The sequence below is a fragment of the Denticeps clupeoides genome, chromosome 5 (assembly GCF_900700375.1).
Source record: "Denticeps clupeoides chromosome 5, fDenClu1.1, whole genome shotgun sequence".
Classification (NCBI taxonomy): Eukaryota; Metazoa; Chordata; class Actinopteri; order Clupeiformes; family Denticipitidae; genus Denticeps; species Denticeps clupeoides.
The window spans coordinates 27,087,922-27,110,939 of NC_041711.1; the positions used below are offsets into that span (position 1 = coordinate 27,087,922).

General features: G+C 40.2%; 1 protein-coding gene across 1 annotated transcript in view; it reads right to left on the minus strand.

Moving 5' to 3' along the window:
• Positions 1 to 1,960: 1,960 nt before the first annotated feature.
• Positions 1,961 to 23,018, minus strand: part of LOC114790931 (exostosin-1a-like) — a 28,548-nt gene continuing 7,490 nt past the window's right edge. Inside the window, exons 2-11 of the mRNA XM_028981371.1 lie at positions 12,757 to 12,850; positions 10,458 to 10,565; positions 9,419 to 9,538; positions 8,494 to 8,626; positions 7,266 to 7,384; positions 6,874 to 6,969; positions 5,872 to 5,961; positions 5,159 to 5,319; positions 4,908 to 5,079; positions 1,961 to 4,612 (exon numbers count right to left, since the gene is read on the minus strand). Of these exons, the coding sequence (XP_028837204.1) occupies positions 4,427 to 4,612; positions 4,908 to 5,079; positions 5,159 to 5,319; positions 5,872 to 5,961; positions 6,874 to 6,969; positions 7,266 to 7,384; positions 8,494 to 8,626; positions 9,419 to 9,538; positions 10,458 to 10,565; positions 12,757 to 12,850 (1,279 nt within the window). The 3' untranslated portion in view covers positions 1,961 to 4,426. The remainder of the gene's footprint in view (positions 4,613 to 4,907; positions 5,080 to 5,158; positions 5,320 to 5,871; positions 5,962 to 6,873; positions 6,970 to 7,265; positions 7,385 to 8,493; positions 8,627 to 9,418; positions 9,539 to 10,457; positions 10,566 to 12,756; positions 12,851 to 23,018) is intronic.

Below are 23,018 nucleotides of genomic sequence, written 5' to 3' on the forward strand. Positions count from 1 at the left end.
ACATCCCCCCTTGCCCTCTCCTGCGATCCAAGTGAAGACGTTCCATGTCTCCCTGTCCTCCTGCTCCGGGTCCAAGTCCTGTTACATCTGCACATGTGCCCCCGAACCACCACCGTGACAGCTGTGTATCACAATGACAATCACTTCATTTAAAATCCAATAGCACGCCTGCATACTTTAGAGCACGTTTTCAGGCCCTGTCAGCAACAGCGCCATTGACTGAAGTCAGATTTGATTGGGATTAGTGTCACTGAACAAGAGATGTTGATGTGTTGAATTGTTAAGTGCTAACTGTCTTTTGACAAGGTGAAATGGGGTGGTAGTAGCCTAGTGGGTAACACACTCACCTGTGAATCAGAAGACCCGGGTTCAAATCCCACTTACTGCCATTGTGTCCCTGCAAGACACTTAACCCTGAGTTGCTCCAGGGGGACTGTCCCTGTAACTACTGATTGTAAGTCGCTCTGGATAAGGGTGTCTGATAAATGCTGTAAATGTAAATGAAATGACACCTAACATTTTCCAGTGTATGTCTGTTATTTATTTTTGATATGCACAGTAATGACTGAACTTGATCAGATAAGTTATGATTACATGTTTTTTGGTGAATGTGTTGGATAACAATGTGTGATGTTTTGCTGTTTGGACTTTACTTTCATTAGAACCGTAGAATTGCCTTCTGGTGGGCTGTTGTTGAGATAGGAATTTTTTTGCAAAGAAGAGTGCGAATTGTAACAAATTTCAATTAAAGCAAAGGAAATGATTCTCCAAATGAAGTTTCTGAATTGGAAGTTAAAAAACGTGGCTGCAGAGGTTACCACACCATTCTATTCATCTTCACATATCACACCTGTATTAATCCATATTTTTACGAAATACTGAATGTAAAAACAAGCTTTTCTTTCAAACAAGGAATTTAACATGACTTGGATAAAATAAAGAGGCTACGTTTTAATAGCCTAAAAATAGCTCATGAAAACGGGAAGTATTTGTGTAATATGTTGCTGCTCCCCGGTTTCCTGTCATCTCTGCCCACTGTTCACCAAAGGTGATGCGGTTAATAGCAGAGGACGATGTGTGCACCATGTGCTGTGCTGCAGTGTTTCGCAATGCTAATCATTTCACTTTCATATGCTGCTGGACTATTTGCAACACAGCACTGCCAACCAAAAAAGAACAACTGATGAAGAATTACAGGATATACAGGATATACGCTATGTGTAATATTTTTAAATAATGTAAGCCAAATTATAAATGATGAAACTATATCTATATATATTCATCTCACATATACGGTATTCTGCCAGCATTTATCTGCTGGGCCAAATTTCTTCATTAAGTCTTATCAGCCATATTTACATGTTATCACTCTTGTCTGTGATGTCATAGGATTAACTCAGATGGTTATCTAAGCATATCTAAACTATTCAGGCAGAGATTAGACTTTAGCACACTGATGTGACATTTGACATTTTGTTCACAATGTGCAGACAGGTTTTGTTTGTGTTGTCTAGATGCTTGCCCAGCACAAAAATTTCTCAAAAAAACAACTGTATGTCCACCTGGTATGTGTGGCATTGTGCAGATGCATCTTCAGTGACAGCTTGGACTGAATTTCATCTGTGGAGGAGATTATAAGTGCCATAGGCTTGAATTTACACAGGAAATAAAATCACGGTATACCAAAGTTGAGTACTGCAACAAAGCATCTGGGAGAAAATGAAAGAGAACTAAGGTAAAACATACTAAGTGCCAAAAATGCTCTGTTAACCACAGCTATATATCTGTGAAATTATTCCCCTCATTCTGAAATCAATATATGTACAATCAATATTTTGGTATCGTTTTACAACTATCCCAAGACTGATTTCATTAAAATCATCAAGGTTCTGTTTTGGAAAAGAAAACAATTTTATGAGTGAGTAAATCCTACACACACAAGAAAAAACAACCACAAACATAACAAACCATTTTTATTTTTATAAAATCAATTATAAAAATTAATTTATTTGATCTATTATTTAAACTTTAAAATTCCAAAGGACTGGGCAGAATCTGTGATTCAGAGGATTATGTACACAAACATATAAAAGATGAGTTCCAACAAAGAGACAATGAATGAAGTTGGAATGTCAGCCCCCAATGCCAGAAAGTTCCAGTGTAACGTCATCTAAAGCCATTATTATATTACTGGACATGTACTGGAGAAAATTAGTTTTTAATTCAAAGCAGTAAAACAATAAATCAAAGGCAAAACATTTCTTTCATGAAAAGGCACATTAATGAAGGGCATGAGATGCCAGTGAACCCAGTGATGCTGCATAATGAAACGGGCCAATGTTTTGACGACAGAAACAAAGCCCATCCGAGAGCCTCTGGATATGGTCTCAAACAGGTTTTATAAAAAATCCACTTTCACCCTTTACAGCCATGTTTATTTCTGTAATAATACTGCAACAATACAGATATATTGTCTTTCTGATCCACCCTATCATATTGTTAAACAAGATGTACCTGCATGTCATTTTTGTCAAAACATCAAACTGGTTGTGTCTTTATCATTGTATATGCAGTTGGCATTGTGGTCCTGCTATTTGCATTATTTCATTATTTTGAATTAGACTGGGCCATTCTTGGTATTGTACTGAAGAGTACAATATATAAGTGCCTTATCTAAGAATTAATCTATTTGTTCTTTTTGGAAAAAAAAAAAACTGATGTAAACTGTATTCTAAAGAATTCTGATAAATAAATAATGCTGCAAGTATTAATAAATGCTGGAGTAATGAACAACACTCTGCTAATGAACAACACTCTGCATTTAAAAGGTTAAAGCACATTTTGTGAATTCTAACACAACTGTGTATCCAGCCTGAAAAGGTTGGATTCTATACAGCCCTGAGACTAATTTAATGAAATGGGGTGGGAGGAGAAGGCAAGCTGCTGCTCTTTAAGAAATTTATGAGTCCTGGGCTGGGGACACAACAAAGACTACAGAAGATTCACAGTATTCTGTGGTGTTTAAAATGTGTGTTGAGGTAAGTGTATGTGTGCCAGATGGTTTCCAACAAAGGCCTGTAGCACAGGAAACAATGAAGTAAAAACGTAGCAGTGTAAATACACGGGACTGTTCATCACGCCAGACTGTACGTGCTGCATTAACTCGGTTTGTGATGAAAGTATTAGCAGTCTACAAGCAGCATTCATGAGAAATATATCTTTCTGTATTAGGCAGTTATGCAGCATTTTGTCTTTCTTCACTGTTTCACACTGTTTGACAACACCAGACACCGGCTTTATATATGTATATAGATGGCATATTCAGTTGTACAGATACATTCACGGTTGATATGTCAGCTACTACAGCGCTTTTCTACCAAAAGAAATCCGGTTTATGGTCATATACTGGGAAACATTCTCACCTTTCAACATAGAGTAAAAAAAATTCCCATTCCTATTTGTGCTCAGTTTGGTTTTTAAGTTTAAGACCCTCAGTATATATAAGTCATATAAACGTCTTCAAAAAAATAAACATTTCAAGTGTGTTTTTACAACTAATGAAACCAACCCGAACAAATCAATTTGATCTCAACCAAAAGGATGAGAAGCAGCATGCACACCAAGTTACTTTCATTTCCGTTGTTTTTCCTTCCATATTAAACCCTGTTGGATTCCCTAACCCTTGCTTAAAATGTACAGGCACTGTAATATTGCAGCTCTGAAGAGGCTAACCATCTTTGTCCTTCCACAGAATACAAACAACAAACCAAAAAAGCGTCACCAAAGCTGAACAGCAGTATCTGTTTTTGGGTAGCAAGTGCATAGATCATTCAGGAAGGGGCTCTCGGATCCTGAAGCAGGAACCCACTGGGGGGTACTTGGAGGGACTGCGTTCACTGCAGTCATAGCCATCCAAAGCAGTGACGCTTGCTCAAGCCTGGGTTGTCATAGTCACTGTTGTCATTGGCAATAAGTGTGGAAGACGGATTAAAGCTCCACTTTCATTTGCCCTGTCAGTAGATGCAAATTACATAACACAAGTGCAGATACTTCAGCTTGTAAACCAGCATAATGACTTCTGACCATGTTTGTTAACTGACAGCCTATGCAGCTTTAGTGCATTCTCAACATTTTTATTCAACTACTTGTTTTGGCTCGTGTTTTGTGTCAGTATAAAGTGTTCATCTCATGGCTGAGTGGCAGAGCTGTGCTCTGAAAAGCTTTTGCAGACCTCTGCCCTGCTCCATTTCTTCTCCAAATGGAGAATCTTCGCCTCCTCCCCTCATTGATGGAGCAGAGGGTGTCTCAGGACTGCCCCCTGCTGTCACCGCTTGAGCATGGTGCATGGAGGAGCCTTCACATGTCCTCTCATGGAGGAGATGGTTGTTGTCACCCTCTGTGCAAATACGTGGGGCGTCTGGTAGGCCTAGTCTCTCTCAATGCCTTTGTACTTCTTCCTCAGTATTGATACTTGGTCCTTGAACAGAAGAGGGTCCAGTCTCATTTGGGAGTGTACCAGTGGCATGCTCCCAAACCAGCTGGAAAATTTATTCATGCAGGTCTGCCGCTGCGCAAAGTGGTCAGGGTCTGCCCAGCGAGTGGCTCGTGACGTCTGCACAGGGTCAGAGAGGAACACAAGTTAAATGCTTAATTTAATCCTACAAGCAGGAAATTAGTTGCGAATCTGTGTGTTCTTTACAGCATGCTGTATTTTGATATAAAAACTCAGTTATAACCACAGCAGGGAAAGGAAGTTGCACATCTGCTGGATCTATTGACATTCAGTAGAAGAAAACAATAATGAGAACCTGGCACACGTCCCTATATTCTTCCTGTGTTTTTCTCAGGAATTACGGTACAGAATAAAGAAGTCCACAAAAACACAGACTATGTTATGAAATAATTACCTGTCCCATCATTGTCTCCTTGTACTGCTTCTTCTGAGTAATCTTGATTGGGGGAGTCTTAGTTACAGCAGATACTAAGAAGTTCATGAGGATATCTTCACAGTTGGAGAGCTGGTCAACCATGCTTTTCAGGCTGGCTGGCAAGTAACTCGTATACAGGTAATTGTAATATCTGGAAAAATAAAGAATTTTAATTATGCATACACATTAGATATCAGCTTAGTAAACTGTTATATAACTGTATAACCAACCTGTGGTAAAAAGCTGCTCCCGTCAGCACCATAGAGTAGTCATTGGTCCACTTTGAGGTGTAGCCCCATTGCTGTTTGCTGGTGTCCCAGAAGTGGCTACGCGCAGGATATCCCACAATCCTTTCTGGAAAACTCTGCCACACGGTGAAGGCAAAATCCACCTTTTAAAAACAAAGAAATAAGCAAACAAAACAATAAAGTTGCAATTTGAACACAGTGCTGCTTTATGTCTCGATAAGATTAAACTAAACTAAATAATTGATTAGGTAAATTAGCTTTTTAAGGAACAACCATGTTGCTCCATGTTGCTCCATGGTCACTTGAAAATTCACTCACTATTTAATCATAAACATGTTCTAAATAAACAGTTTATACATTATCTAAATGTCTGTTACTATGGTTACGGAGATTCTTCCATTACCTACTGAATTGGAAGTGAAGTGATTGTTATTGTTAAACACTGCAGCACAGCACACAGTGGTGAGCAGTGGGCAGCCATGACAGGCCCAGGGAGCAGTGTGTGGGGACAGTTCTTTGCTCAGTGGCACCTCAGTGGCACCTTAGTGGATCTGATTACGGGGCTGCATCCTTAACCACTTCCTGCCACCACCAGGCAGATTCCACTGCAACTCTCTGTGCATATTATGGTTTAACTGTACACCAGTACATAGACCAGTCAGATCATGGTGTAAATAATAAAAACCTATAATAACCTCAGGGGTAGAAAGCATGGTGTCCTCATCCAGACTCAGCACAGCATCTGTGACAATGGCTTCATAGGGAAGGAAACGACTGCTCATCACCTGCACAGAAATAGTAATTGTCAGTAACAATACCCATAATGCATTAGGGCCATTAGGGCTGGGACACAAGTCCACAATACTGTAGATCTAAATCTTGCTTAGCCCTAGGTTACAGTTACAGGGACAGTCTTCTTGGAGCACGTGCCTTGCTCAGGGACACAATGGTAGTAAGTGGGGTTTGAACCTGTGACTTTGTGGCCACCTGGTTCATAGGAGAGTGTGTTACATACTAGGCTATGACCACCCCTCTTATACAGTTTATTCTTTGCTCCCAAAATGTGTGTAGCAGGAAAATGTCACATAAAAAACAATATACAGCACGACCACATAATGATAAGCTTAAATAAACAAAATAACAAACTAATATACATGTAACTATCTAAGCAGCCAGGTCCCTATATACTATATTATTGTGTCGACTATGGCAGTCACTGTTCAAATCGTCCTCTGGCATCTCTGAATGAGAAAATTAAGTATCCAGCCTATTAATTATTTTCTCAGCTACCAGATGAAGTATTGAAGTCAAATGAAAAATAATCAAGCAGCATGATTCCCACTTCCCTCTGAATGTTTATGTGTAGGGTGATTGTGTAGGGTGATTGTGCCACCTTGCACCCCCCTGTTGGCAACATAGACAAACTAAAATGGGTCAATGCAACAGGTCTGAGATCATTAAGGGTACCAAAACAAACGGTGTTTCCATAGAGATGGCACCCTGTGCTGGGAGAGTGACATACGTATGTAATAAATATGTAAATAAAAAATGTTTTGGCTCTGGACTTTTCTTAGGTCCATTGCAGGTATATGTTTAAAGCAGCTGAAGATGCTCATTGAAGGAAGAGGAGGGGATGCTGAGAAACTGTGCCTGAGTTGAAAGCGTTATATCACATCTGACACAACAAGGAGACTCACCTTGCTCTCCCCATCGATGACCAGGATAGGCACAGCTGTGACAGGCCAGCGCTGTTTGGCAGGCAGAGGCTTGTTGCAGTTCCACAGGACAACGATCTGACAGCACAGTGAACAGCAGTCAATCTGACAGGAACTCAACATGGGGCAAAAACCTGTTATACGTTGTGAGTGTCAGCGATTTATACAGCAAGTCGGACAGTATTTTTTTTCCCTTTAAGTGGAAAAATAAGAATGAATCAATCCTTTCAGTCACAAATGAAACAGAAAGCTATACATCTGGTATTATGCATCTACATTGTTGCTTTAATTCAATCAACTGAAGACATATTAGCAGTGAAACTGTGACAGCCTGGCTCTAGGAATATCTGTGAACTGGGTCTTTCTTTCCCTACCTGGGCACAATGCTGTGATTTGGCAATGGCCACAAGCAGCTTGAAAATGGGCTGGGACTGGGACACCAGAGGTGACAAGACATGGATGACAGCGGTGAATTTGGGAACCGGCTTCACCCCTGCAAAGCACAAAGTCCAGTGGTGTCTTGTTTATTACTTACTGATATGGATTCATTTTTCATGAGAGCTAAATAAAAGGACAGATGAAAAGGCATTGGAGCTACAGAAGAAAACAATTACACATTAAAGCTTTTTAGGAGTTTAAATTGTTACACCGCTTTTTGAAATTCAAGAGCTCTGGAAAAAAGGGAAACACACATTTCTGAAACACAGACCAACACAGAGCGCAACTCTGAGGCATTCACACAATACCCAAATCTATTTTGAGGAATCGTATTCCAGGATTAAGCAAACAAAAGTGCCAGTTCAACTTCACATGGTTGGCCAGGTGGTAAATGTTGGTTCTTTAATGTGTAATTGTTTGGATAAAAAGGCAGCAGCATGAGTCTGGCACTGGGCATTAATTAAAGGAAATAATGAACAAAGGTGTCAAAGAAAAGTTGCAGCATTCAGTCTAAACCAATAATTTAGCAGAGGATTGTAATAGTGTGACAAATAAACACACAGTAATTGCTTCCAAATAATACAAAATTAGTACAAGACATTAGTAAATTATTACTGCTACTAATGTAGCAGCATTAATTTCTTCTTGAAATGAGCTCCAGTCTAGCGCTGCAGTGATATAGTAGTCACTATTTAATATTTATGTTAATAATGATCAACTTCAGCTTTTTGCTGAAATACTATGGCAGGTCTGGGCTGCAGATAACAAATTATACCTTTTTATCAATACCAAAACACTACATTCTAATAACATCAACATATTACAGTTATCTTGCTCAAGTCTATTCTGCTTTTCATGAGCAACTGTTTTTTCTTTTTTGGTATTTCATGATATAGTATGTTAATAATGAAAAGCTATGCTGAGGACCAGATCTGCTTATCTTCAGTGCCTGTTAGCTGGAAGTGCAGGGAGATTGGTTACTTATGCAGAACGCTTGTGGTGCCTATTCAGTTTAATTCACTCTTTAAAAGGGATATACCATATAAATCCAGCTAAGTAATAAGTTTTTATTTATAGCTACCAAAATTGTAATTTTTGCAATCAATAATACAATGATCTGATGTAGCTGGTGAAAAATAAATTATGCTTAAGAGAGCCACTTACCCAAAGATGAGTAAAAAAAGGGGAAGTCCCCAAGATAGGTGGAGTACTGGGGTAGGGTGAGAAGACCCCCAGGGAGACTGTTCCACATAAAGCTGCTTCTGGCAACGTGATGGAGCACACGGTCATGGATGATCTGTTTGAGGCCAGATATTAGCATTAACATTACAATTTCTGCTGCATGTGACCTTCCATAAACTGTGAAAGGTCTTTTTTTCTCTATTGTCTACAGATGCTGCAAAAAGATTCTCATGTTAAGGCTGCTTTCTGGTGATGCCCCCTGATTGATGCTAAGGCCAAAATCGCACACATTGCACATTTAATACAGAGTAATGAAGTTTTTATAGATTTTATAGCTTCAAAATGCTTAAGCATTGTGCTAAAGAAATAGCAGAATTACGGCAAGTCTGAATAGTCTACACATAGTACCTACAAAATCCGTAATTCTGTAGACGTGCATACCCAAACATTCCAGGACACATCTCAGAATACAACCTTATCACCTGTTCCTTAGAGACAACATGCATCCATGGGAGGAAGCAAGAACTTGGTATCTTATTACGCCAAGATAGTGACCTCCCAAGTTTTCCCATCACTAAACTTCCTCTCAGTAGAAGCTTATGTAACCAGAGTCTGAGGAATGGCTACTATGGTAACTTGAGTTCCTTCAGAAATAGCCCACAACATGACTGACTGAAGAGCCAAAGCTGAGCCGTACTGGTCTACACCATGACAGACACAACATTCCTTTGTATCACTTTCAGTCAGCAGCCCAGATTGAACATGTGTCACTGACATTATACTGTGAACTATGTATGAGCGCAGAAGCCCAGGGACCATGAAATTTTAATGCTGATATCTTCAAAAACATCCTCACTGTACAGCCCAGAACACGACAACAGCTGCTGCCATCGGGGCCATCGCTCACCTCGAGAGTAGTTAAAACAATTTTCTCCACCGAGGAGAAGTAAGCCTCCCATAGGAACTGGGTCTGCTGTCTGAGAGAGAAGATCTGGTCCTGATGGATGGATCGAACAATAGATGGGATCTGTGTATATAGAACAGTAGTGTTATTTCTACATTTTGTGAAACCAAATTATTCATTGTGTATGTGAATGTGTTGCTTTATTGTCATATGGGAACATTGATGCAGACACAGTACAATATGAAATACTCTAACAATAACTTAATTTATATGACACCAATTTTCTAATCTTAACCCATTATGTGACATATCCATACATACATAATCTGTCATGAAGTACACAAATATTTGAATACCATTGTCTATGAGATAGGAGGGGATGTTGAAGGGTTTCTGTTTTAAAGGAAATGTTTTAAATGTTATTGTGTCAGATATATTGCTTTCCATTGCCTCTAAGCACTACAAAAATATGACCTGGTGGGTGCAGCCGTTGGTGAGTACCATTTAGTGCAAATTGATTTGGTTATAATCCACTCTGATGAAATGGAAACAGATTTGAATATAAAGCAGATGAAGAGTTAAATAGAGTAAATGTTTCGCCACACAGCAGCACAGATAATTGAAGGGGGAGGCCAGATATCCCTGTGGCACATTGCAGCTTAAATTGTTATTCTAAACTGATAGGACCTGTCAGTAATATGGACCCAGTGGTACCATGGTGCCTTCTGCCAGCAAGGAGAGGTTGACTGTGGGCTACACATATGCTCTACCATTATCACTAAATATCACCTTATGAGCGCAGTCTGCAAAAAGAAGAACTAAAAAGATCTGCATCTATTTTCCTTTCAGATCTAGGTGCACATGCTTTAGTTACCTACGGCTACCACAAGCTCTTTATACAGCAGAGCTATACCTGTATGTGTATGTGTTGTATTGTATTTTGTCCCTGCTACTTCCACATCAACTACCATTTGGATGAAGATTGCAGAGTTTGGAAGAGATCATAGCTAAAGGAGGCTGGAATGAATGAAGGCAGGCTTACCTGCAGCAGCAGCCTCTCGTCCCCGATGACAGCTGCCTTGTTCCAGTCAATGACCTCTGAGAAGGGAAGCTCCCAGCCATTACTGAGCATGACAGGGATGCAGGCAGCCTATGTAAATATATAAAAAAAACACTCATGCACAACTTGTATTTGTATTTACTCTGAACACCAATAAATCTTAATTAATCAGTCTTAATTAATCTGGGGTTGAACATGAAATCAGATGTAGTCTCTGCCTCTGTAACAGGTATTATCTACATTAGCCTGTGACTGCCCTTTGGAGAGCTGCTTAAAAAAAATCAAAGCAACATGATGCAATTGACTTTATACTCTTTTTTTTTTTTTTTTTTTTTTTATTATTTTAACAAATTAACTTACTCAGCTAAGAAAACGCCAACACACATTGCATCATGCATTACTTTGATTTTTAAGTTCTTTGATCATTGCTAATAACGAAACCCTCTTCAGTGTTGCACTGATCTTAAGACAGAAACTGCCACATTGATTATTTAACTGGATGACGGATTCTATATATAAACTTAACCGAGTTACAAATTAACATAATGTAAGAAGAAATATTTCAAATGTGTGTGAAATACAAGATACTCAAGCATAACTTGCCACCACACAGATGTTCCTGTAACTCTGTCCTAATAACTCCTGATGCAGACATGGCCATGTTCATGTAGCTATTAGACCTTGAAACCAGAGTGCCATCTGTCTATGATTACTGCCATCCCAGTGAAAGATTATAAAATCACAACAGGCCATTATGGATCTGAGAAACGCAGTATGTTATGAATAGGCTTATGATGAACGATGACAGATGTTTGGAGAAAAAGCTCTTCTTCAAACTGAAATATAATAATACCATTAGGCCCATCTGGTGCTATTTGGGCAAAACTGTAGAAGAAATGTGAGTTTTTCAGGGCAGATTTACAGAGTGTGAACATGTGCCCAGTCTACATTTGTTCATTTAGCGACTCGCATCTAAAGCACTTTGCTCTAAAGCTGTATTTGTTCATGCATGATAAATCTGATTTGACAAAAGCGCTGAACAGTAAGGTTTCCTTTAACATATTTAAACATCATAGTTAATCACTCCAGCTTAGGTGTAGATGAAGTACATATACAATTTCTAATTAATGTAATAAATAAATAAATAAATAAATAATCTATAGGTCACATATTTCTCATTTGAGGCTTTCCAACTTCAAAGCCCTGGTTTACATATGACAGAACTGCATTGCACAAATGTCTTCATGATGTCTGCATCACACTTTCTTGGTGTGCATGGTGTAGAAAACACATTGTTTGTATGTATTTCAGGATTGGAGTTCAAGTTAATAACACCAAAAGGATTAGTCATTAGATGATGCAGGGGAATGCAGAGCCGACTGTAGAGTGCTACCCAGTTTAACAGATTAGGGACAGCTCACAGTCCTATTAACATGCATGCACTCACACTCACAGCATAACCTACCTGTTCTACCCCACCACTGCACAGTTTCTAGACATGCTATCTCTCAAGATGAAGGTCAGACTGTTTTATGAATTTATATTCACAAACGGACACTGAATGTAAACAGGCTACAACCACAGTACAGTTGTTTGACAGGGCCTTTATGCGTTCTTAATGCGTTGACATCATCCCCTAATGTACAGAATGTCTGAATGTTTCCAGAACATCATGCTACATATAAAAAAAGCTGCAGGGCAAAAGACAAACCTAACTTCTGAGATTCTGGTACAGCAGGTCAGAGCTTTATTGGAAATAACCGAAAAAGTTCCTTTACATTCTGCTTTTGCCATGACTTCATGGATTAATGATTACATCCGACTAATCCTAAAGTTATACTAAGTTTTATTCTAAGTTTACCGAAACCATCTTCCACAGCAGCTGCAATTCACATGTGGTTTTGAGGTGTGCAACAGTAGACCTGTACAGAAAAAAGGGGGTTCTATCCTAGCGCATAGTCTGACCCTGGACATGGACAGTGAGTGCCCTGCATCACAAACACCACAGCATGGACGCATGAACTAAAAAGGTATCACATGACCTGACAATACATGATGCATGTGACTTTTGGGGGATTGCAAATATTAATATTGAACAACTGCTTTAATCCAATCCAAAACACGTAGCTGATATTAATACATTCAAATAATACTACTTTTTAATACATTTTATAACCATTTTATTGCCATATTAGCCTTGATAATATGTTTACATTTTATTTTAACCAATTACCTGCTAATGTGAATAAAACAAAAAGTTCATGTGTCAGTGCGCACTCACCTGAAGAGCCTCAAGGAAGCGAAAAGATCCAAGGCGCCGCCCCCTAGGCACCAGGCAAAAGGTGGAGTTGTGCAACATTTCCTTGAAGTCATACCTACAACCACGGCAGGAGAAGGAGAGGACACCATGAGCTGAGATGTAAACATCCTTCAATTGCACAGGAAACATAAGGCATATAAAGGCCCATATTTTCCTGGCATAAGATGCAGCACATTCTGTAATGTGAATTTGCAGAAGTAAACAGAAACAATACAGCAGAAATGCCTGCTACTACCCAGCCAGTACATTCTTGTGGGCAATTACTTCTGAAACCTTGAATATGAGATGAATATGAAACCTTGGACAACTCAAACCCCCTCTTGTCAATACATCACACACACCCAGGTGTAGCACAGCATTCTCTGCATGTGCATCAGCCATTCGATGCTGCCAGAAACACCTGAACATCTGGTTTGAGCACAAATAGTCTCTGCACAGGGTTCACAGAGGCACGCGTGACCTGGCGTGGGTAAACGAGTGAGTAATGAATAAATGATGCAGATATGATGTGGATTAATGATGTGGAGATAACACTTGGTGGGCGCACATAGTTCTCATAACCACCAAGCGTCTGTCTCCTGCCCAATCAAAAATACATGGAGGGTGAAAAAAAGCACTTCAGCGAGAATTTCAGGATCTGTTCTGAATTCCTTCCTCCCTCTTTCTTTATTTCTCTCTCCATCACTTTCTCTCCCTGTGCCAGGATCTGTTAATCTGGGGTCTGCCTCTCCTTCTCGCTCTCTCAGAGACGAGTTGTCAGTGATGCTGTTCACTCCTCACTGCAACCCTCAGGCCTTCCTCCTCTCGTTTCTGCACCCTGGCTGAGTGAGGAGCCCTGGGGCTCACTGGCGGCAGCACATGTCCCTTCCCCTCATCAGATCAGGAACGCTTGTCTCTGGCTGCACTGTTGGCTAATTACCCAAAAGGAGAATAATTATGGGCCTCATTATACAGAACTAATAAGATCTGGAATGTTCTAACTGATATTTGAAGCATGCTGCTGTATATTAATGCTGAAATAGCTTAAAAAATGATACAGTAAAAGATTGTTTTGTTTTAACATAGTAGATTTGTGTAAAAATGCTTGTAGACCATTGGAGAAATTATGTTGACTGGCCTGTACGAACCTGAAAATGGATCCTAATGAATGAGAGCATGTGGCCGCGCTGAAATGTAGGGGGCGAAGCGCACTCCATCACGCCGGCCTGTGGCAGGTTGCCGGGCAGCTCCACTCTGCTCTTTGCACAGTCATCAGGAGCTAATCTCCCGGCCGGATGTCAAGCTCTGCTGCCTTCTGCAGTTTCTCAGAGACAAGCTGTCCCCCCCTTTCACTCGCCCCTCGTCACTGCTATGTCTCTGCAGTCTGCTGACTGAGATCGGCACCGACCCCTCCAGCTGTAATGGACTGAGTGCCACACAATGACAGGGCCAGTCGAGAGGATCGATGCGGAAAATGTGCCAAATCTCACACATATTAACCATATTCTCAATGTTCTACAACACCAAAGAACTTGGAAAGGTAACAGCATGTTGCAGCATGACTCAGTTACATCAGCTATTCCAACCTAAAACCACAAAATCATTCATATAGCAACAGTGAATTTCTTCTGTTCTCTCTGGCACAGTTATAGGTTGTCTGAGATCCAACACAAGTTTATCTTGTTTTGCTTGAACCATGTTACCACATGTCCCAGGGGTAGAAGGCACAGAATACATGCCATGGGCACAGACGATAAACTCTGTCACTTGTCGTTTCAAAATCACCACAATTCATTTCCTTTCGTTTTTATAAAACTATATCTGTAACCTATTTCTGTAATAAATTATTCAAAGATGCGCCAAAAGACAAATACAACTGTGCAAAAATCACTTTTCTGCACGGGGGCTGTTATGTTGACACGGAGACAGTGCCATGGAAACGTTTCCTTGGGTGGCATCGCGGCCATAAATCAGATAGGAGGAGATGGCAGCTCGCATGGCGACCATCAGTTACTGCCAACTTGTATGTAATTAGAACAAGACGAACCCCTCACTTATCTTCGTACGAATACTACAAGCTGTTGAGAGCGGCTGGTGCAAGGTGCATTCAGGTTCACTGGTCTCAGATAAGATGTTCAGATGAGGTGAATAAAATGATTTTTTGGTTATATCATGAACGACAGATGCACCTTTATAATGAAACTGATGTTCAACAGGAATCACGTGGATGAGAATACCAGGCCCGACAGATCTGACCGCTACAAAAATGTTAATAAATGCACTTTTTTCTTCATGACAAATATGATAAATGGTTGCTCATAAGGTTAGGGCCTCGAGAACCTGTCAAGACACATGCCATCTCTTAAACAGTGAAATGACTGCTTGCACAGAAAATTAGCCCAGCCCATTTCTTAAACTGCCACAACGTGGTTTCAATTTGTCTGATATGAAAGTGTCATGTGCTTCTTTCAGTATTTTTTCTACACATAAACCAATAAGAAATGATTTAACTCTTCTTTTCACCTTCTCGTTTCAGGAAAAATAAAGACCCTATATTTTGGATAATCATGTAGTACATGCTGTAGATCTATTTCTAATGGTTAAAAAAAATGAAGCAAACATGCTGGTGGCGGTGTGGTCTACACTCAAATTCACCCAGCATTTAATGAAAAGGGCCAGAAGGCTGCTTCTCCCTGACCACCTGTCTCCAGGTCCTGTTTACTGCAGAGAAAATTACCGCAGTCTTAATACAGCCTGGGTATTTATACGTTTAAAAACTGCAGGAATGGCTTGCATTGACAGAGCAATCGTTGTATGTGCTTACGGCTTGAAATTGCAGGTGCCTCCAAACTAAACTAACAGAAAGTTGTGTTTGTTGTGAGCAGATGTTGGGGGAGTCATGTCAGGAGACCGCACACTGTGGATGCGGCAGATGGTCAAAAGTGGTCGCCAGACCACCTCAGGGTGAACGCTGATTATAAATCACCACTTGTTAAAGGAGTCATTAATCACAGCAACATTCCTAACTCTGATTAATAACTTCCTATCGTTCCAAACCAGTGAGCTGCGTCTTCATTCAGACCGACTGAACCTAACCGAGGAGTGAGTGACAGCAGAGTGCTACTGAATAAAACAACCTAGATGAAGAATGCACCACAAAAACTTCACTGAAGTCTGACATGAAACGTTTCCTGGGGCTCAGCAGCCAGAATCCCTGCAGGGATCACGCATGCAGAAATGCCAAGAGCACTTACTGCTCACTGCACTTAACCTCACTTTGGATGCTTTCATTCTGGTAAATGGGATAGAGCATACCAAAAGTGTCACATTTAAAAAACATTACCATCCAGTCTGACTTGAAATGCCTGAAAAATACATACCTAAAGAACCGGATTCATATCATTCTTTATATTATGGTCTGGCAAAGTGAAATATTTTAGGTGATAAGCGGTCCATGTTTTGTGTGATAATGTATTTTTACTCTGCCTTTTGTAGGTAGTACACACCAGAAAATAAACCCGATACGAGATCTAATATCCCTTTAAGAGGGACATTCATTCTTATAGTTTTCACCAGCCCCAACCATTTCATAAGAGTTGTCAAATTACCACTCCTTGTTTCATCTGCTTCCTTTACAGCATTTTTTTAGAAATAACCTTCCAAACCGTACCAGCAACATTTCAAGCATGCAAAGTGAATGTCAATGTTTTGTTTTACATATTATGAAATAATGTTTTTTGCAATAAAATTCTGAAAACGTGTTGCCCAAAATGTCTGGCCTTTAGTGTTTGTTCTAAAGTGTGGAATGATACAGAGTACTTATCAGAAGGACCAACGAGTCTTTTTAAAATCCCAGCAGTGTGAGAAAGACAAAGGGAGCAGACTGGTGACACTTTTAGTTTATACGTGAAGATGAAGTCCTACATCTTTAAAATCTCATTTGGCCACTCTAGGAACAGCCATTACAGAGATTTTTTTGCAGCAAACATACATATAGTTAAGCTACACTCTTAATGTGTGAGAAAGTGGGAGATGGCAAGAAAAAATATATCCAACCGTTGCAACCATGGTTCTCAAGGGCATAGTTGGCAGGAGACAAGACACTTTAGACAAGGTCACGACCCCATATGACACTGCCATATGCCTCTTCTGAGGTTTTCCTACATTTTGAGAATGAGGAACAAGAAACAACTTCTCATTGGTATCATAGGACATTCACAAGAGCAACCAATGTCTTAGCAGAATGCAAAGTACCATAATATAAATGTAATAAAGCCTTGTTACAGATTTGTTGGTGTTTAGTTGTGAAATTTTTTGCATTGTTGATCTGTTGTGAGACTGAACAATAGTGTGGATGAATCCCTCATGGAGAGATTAGTGTTGCTGTATGAACATGAATTCAAGCCAAAGGAATGTCAGACTCAGTGACGCTCCTCTGACGAAGGGGAGGAGTCAGCTCAGCACTCACATACTGACAATTAAGATTCGTTTTATCTCTCAGATTTTTTTCCATATCACTGGAAATCTAGATTCGTTCGTAGGACTGTCGCTTTGTAACCGACACATTGTGAAATATTTCTACATTTCTAGAGTCCCTCACTGTAATCCAGTAGGAGCACCTACTATAAAAGCAAACGATACATAAACAAAAGAGGGTGCCACTGTCCAACTTTAGAAGGTCTGCCGCTGCATTGATCCATTTGGTTAAATTGACATTGGTTTGGTTAGATATATTTTGGTTAAAATATCTATGAGCTGGAGCATCTTTTCATCATGGTGGATGGGGAGTTTGGAAGGTTTCATGGAAAGCTCCAGTCACCACTAGTGCAGGATTTGTTCCTGTTTGTTCACCCATCCCTCAGTGACTGTGGGTATTTCCTGTGGAATTTCCAGGCTTAAACGGTCTTGAGAAACATGTTTTCTAACCCTAATTTTCTTGGTTTCCTGCAGAGATTCTTTAGGTTTCTCTTTAGGTTGTTAAATACCAAGGAAGATTGACATCACAAATGAACACAAGGCAGAATCTTAATGTGATTCTACACATTCCCCATGAATCAAATCCTGCAATTTCTCCATTTCAAAGACTTTTCCACATCACTGCCGCGAAGTCCCAGGTTTCTTGTTTGCTGTAGGAGTTCAAAGGGGGCTTCATGAAAGATTCAGGGCAGTTCAGAGAAGAGTCTCTCGCAGCATCTCAGTTCCATGTGACCTCGGGTTAATTTATCTAATTACGGCACAAAGGATTCACATTCCATCTGACTCTGACTTGAAGGTTTCTCCAATCACTTGTTTCCCTCAGTCACTCGTGATTTAATTCATTTATTTGTTTAGTTGTTTAATTATATGGAATTTTATTGATGAGGTGACTCTCCACTCATTTTAGAAGAATAATGTGCTTGCAAACAGGCCAGGCTCAGCAGCAGAACTTTCATCTTCTCTGATGTATGGCCCATGCCTCCTCAGTGGCCTGAGAATTGTTCAATACTGACCATTTTTTCCTGGTATTAATAAGTAATCAGATAAAAGGGAGATTTTTTGTATAAAGAGAACAGTTCTTTAACAAAACTCCCAACTATGCAGCTGAAAACTGGTGCTACTTCCTGAAAGAGATACATTACATTGAGCAGATAATTACACATCAGGAATGTGTGTGATCCTGAGCCAGAAGGGTCACCGGGTGCTCAGTGGAGAACTGTGGGAAGCTTATGGTAGCAAGTAAGGAAAAACGAAGAAATGCTAAGAAAGCTAATTTAAGCTAGATTTCACTGGGTATACCTTACATTCGTTTAAATGCGTAATGAGTAACACCAACTGGCCCATGATATTGGCTACCTCTGGATGGGAACTATGTATTGAAACACTAAAAGAAAGACCTTGGTGAGTTGACATAGTGCTTTCAATTAAATCCTTCTTAATTAAAAATTATTTTCATTTTTGTGTACCGTTTTCATAATGGTTTTCTGGTAAATGGTCAATATGTATGAAAACAAGTGTTTGGGTGATAATACCATACTCAATTTGACCGTTTTATGCATGTTTACACTCCCAATTGAATATTTCAAAGTCCTACATGTACATAGCCTCTCCAAGTAGTGTCTTGCATCACCAGATCATCATGACTGCTGTTATTTAAGCACTACTCACTTATATTATTTATAACAACAAGAAGTCGCATGACAAAGAGACGTGGGCCCTGATAAAATCACCACAAGGATGGGCAATGCTAGAGAAACTGCCCAGCAGTCAGATCACATACCTTTGAGAGCTATAGACTGGCGCAGACTTAGAGCCCTTTTAAAAGAATGGCTTCAGAGTGTCCACTAATGCAGCTCACAGTTTGACAGCAGTGAATGGAACACTTGTATCGACTACCTGCTGCAAGGGTGGGTTGGAGAGACAAGGGAGGGCAAAAATACGTCCAAGAATCTATTCCCATTCACTTCCCCTAATTCCCACAGGGTCACAAAGAGGTCACCCGGGGAGGTGATGCATGATTGGAACAATGGCTTACTGCAGAGGGAAGTGTAACAAGCCTTGAGGGATGTTTCATAAGCCAGCGCTCACTTTGCCGTGCACCCACATGCAAATTCCCTGCCGAAAACCAGTGGGGAAGTAGCTAAGAAACACACATGCGCACACACACAAACACATAAATAAAATGGTAAACACAGGCATTCACACATTAGAATCGTTTTCTAAATAATTCTTAAAACAGCATTAGAATTCATCTGTGAAGATAATGAGTCTTGCACTAATTTCTTTAGACAATCTCACATGCATACTCTTCCCAGCATTATCCCCAAAGCCCTGGAGTCCACATTACAACGTAAATCTTGCCAAATAGTCCTGGTTAATGCCTTCCCATGCCAGCACTGCGGGTAGGTAATTAGTTTAACAGCGGGATGGATGAAAGAGTAAATTTCCAAGTGAGGTCTGAGGTTATGGATTTGCACAGGGAAGTCAAAAGTTTCACCGGCGTGACAGGGTGACTGCGGCATGTTATAAAGCTGCTCTCATCCAACAGAGAGCCTCTGTCTCCTGCTGGGACGCCAGGTGCTGCATGCCTGCATGGAGGTCTCATTTCAGGCCAAACCTCTCATGCCAAATGAACTTTTAACTAGCCAAAAATAAAAATTTAACTTTTAGCCATTTTGATCTATAACACTGCGTCTTCAGAATATTTAAAGTTTTCAATTCAGCTGAATGTTTTGCATGTAATGTATTATGGGGTGGGATCACAAACTGACATGCTACATAATAATATAACAATACTGATATTCACTATGATACAGAGAATTTGATCATAAAATGAAATTTTCACACTACTGCAGCACAGTTTTTTCTCTTTGAGATGTCACACAATTTTAAGCATTCAACTAAGACCTTGAATCAGTGATAGTGGATACCAGCATATTGATCATATATCACAATATCAATTCCTGCTATGTGAATATACAGCGCCCGCCCTGCTGAGGTTGAAAACAATAACAAGGAGAAAAAAAAACTTTCAGATGGGTCGGTGCAACTGGGTTGGGTTGGGCAGTGTCCAGACAGGTTTTAGCAGAAGATGGATCCGAGAGAGGTAACGTTCTCCAGAGAGGAGAAACACAATCTCAGGTATTCAGACACATTCCCATCAAGTGGATGGCAGCCAAGACAGTGAAGTCTTTAATGCAGAGAAACCACACAGGAAAAAAAAAAAGTCTGACATCTTATAAGGACCAGGGTACTTCGGGCATCACCATACCATCAAAGCACATACAGCAGAGAAACCCAGAAGAAATAAAGTAAAAAAAAAAATAATTTAACTATAATACAAGGATGGATTCTTCTTCTTTGCATTATTAGATTTATTAGTAGTATTATAGCAGCAACCACCATGCTGTAGAATAAATAAAAAATAATTGCAATGCAACAAAATCAGATGAGTGATAACATGGCCATCTGAGTGGTAGCAAGAGTTGCCACCAGTGCAGCTTATCTCGAGAGATGAATCCTAGACGGAAAGCAAGCGATAACGTTGTTGTGCACGGGTGTCAGAACATTGTCACGTCAACAGCAGATTTTTCATGCCACAGACTCCTGAACCTGTCTCCAATCTGCCTGCTACCGCCAAAGCAACAAAACTGTGGTGCGCATTGGGAGCTTTTCCAGGGTAAATATGTTGTTACTGCTTCAAGGTTTGATCAATTCTGCGAATCTGTCTATTTTAGAGCATCCGAAGTGAATAAGTTGCCCGTTGAATGTTACTTACAGGAAAAAGCAATCTTTGCATTATTAATCTGTACATTAATTTGCTCTAACTAATGCTCCTGTAAGAGTGCATGGTAGAATGCATAGCAGAATCAAAGGGCACCTTCCTCAGACCAGCAATAAGTAGAGCAAAGTTTATGACAGAAACCCTTCTAAAATAGTCAATTATTGCAGGATTTGGCTTAATCCTTGGCTAGGAAGCAGTTCCGCCCATTTGCGGTCCAGTGAAAAGCCACGTTCCCACATACACGCAGATATCGAACAAAGGAAGGAACCAAAAAGTCAGGCCTCGATAACAGAACGTGCCTGTGAGAAGCAGATATGCTTAATGGATTGATTTTAATAACATGCCTTATTGTAGTCTTTCCCAAGCCCAATATGACTGCTGGCCCCAGTCAACCAGCACTACCCGGGCAGATTAATATCGTGTGTAATCCGTGGGCTCGGGCCGGGCCACTGAGACAGACATAGAGAGATGTGCTAAGGCAATGGTGGATTATAAAGCACAGGATTTGCCAGGAGTCTTAACTCTTCTTAATTCTCCTTGTAGCTTTTCAAAACATGTTTCATTGTACAAGTGGGTAATTGTGGCAGCCTTGTCATGGCCAGGAAGCAAGTTATTACATAGGTTTAAGATGAAGGTCTGAATCCCCTCCACACACACTCCCAAACCCAATGCATTACCAACGTTGTCACTGTCACACCAACAACCACACCCCATGCTCATATCATCCAGCACGGGGCACAGTCGGCCCAGGACAAGGATATCCGTAACAGTACTTTAAACACTTGGAGAGCAAGATGTAGGAGATAACGCTAACAGTTTTGGTGAGCCTTGACCAAGAACAGCAGTCTTTGCTATTTGTAATAGTGCTTATTCAAAATAGCGAAGAGGTCTGATAACGGTGGGCGAACAGGATTATGTGTGTTCAAATCAGGAATCTGAGGGACATATTTTATCACAATTTATTCTGAAACTTTCTGAACAATAGTAATAAAATACTAAAATAAGTATGGTCGGGGTTTTAATCCCCACTTTTAAGAAAGCTTGGAGTGCGTGTACCACTGAGACTCACACTCTGACTTATAGATTTTCAGTTTCCTTGCGAGATTGTAGAATGACAGGAATTAAGGAAGCTGCAAACAAAAATGTTTATGTCATGGGCCACGAAGTGTTCAGTAAGTTCCCTGAAATTCTGTATAACCAGTAAGGCTACTTACTAAAGTAATTAAGCGTTGGAGTATGAGTGAACAAGGCAGCAATTATTTCCTCCATAGCTAAATATTATCCAATCAGAATATTATATAGCTAGTGTCATATTTTGATGTCTGAAAATTTGCAAAGGTTGTGATCATGCTGTGAGATAATTAAACAGCAAAACAAAAACCAGAAGACAGATTGAAATCATATATATTGATTGTGAATACTAAAAAATGATGTCTGACGAGATGACTGAGAAAGGTTTTCACTGCCGGGCACAATAAACTCTGCATAAAGTTCGCATTTGAGGTTCCTCCGGGGAATCCAGTTTCCTCCTATTGTTCCAAAGAAATGCCAGTTCTGCGAATGATAAAGTAGCCCTTGGTTTATGACAACTTCCTGCAATCGATTGGCACACAAAAGGAGGGGGGTTGTTCTGTGAAAAGTGTGAATACATTTTAAACCACAGATCTCACTACAGTCCTACAAGCGAAACCTGTTATAATTAATTATGGTCTCACATTAGTGTAAACCTCTAATGACACATGCATCAGGCATTAGTGCCAATAGAGGGTGAAACTGAAGGTAAAAATTTCCTAATTGCACTGTCAGTGTGACACACACCACACACGAACCCAATGCACGCCGTTGTCAAGTTCATGATAAACATCTGAGGGTTTCGAGTGTTGTTACGAACCCCAGAGTGATGGCTCCTCAGTTCCACAGCTCTCCACGGTACTTTCTCCAGACAGGCAAGCCCAAGCCTGACCAAGGCACACACATCACAGTG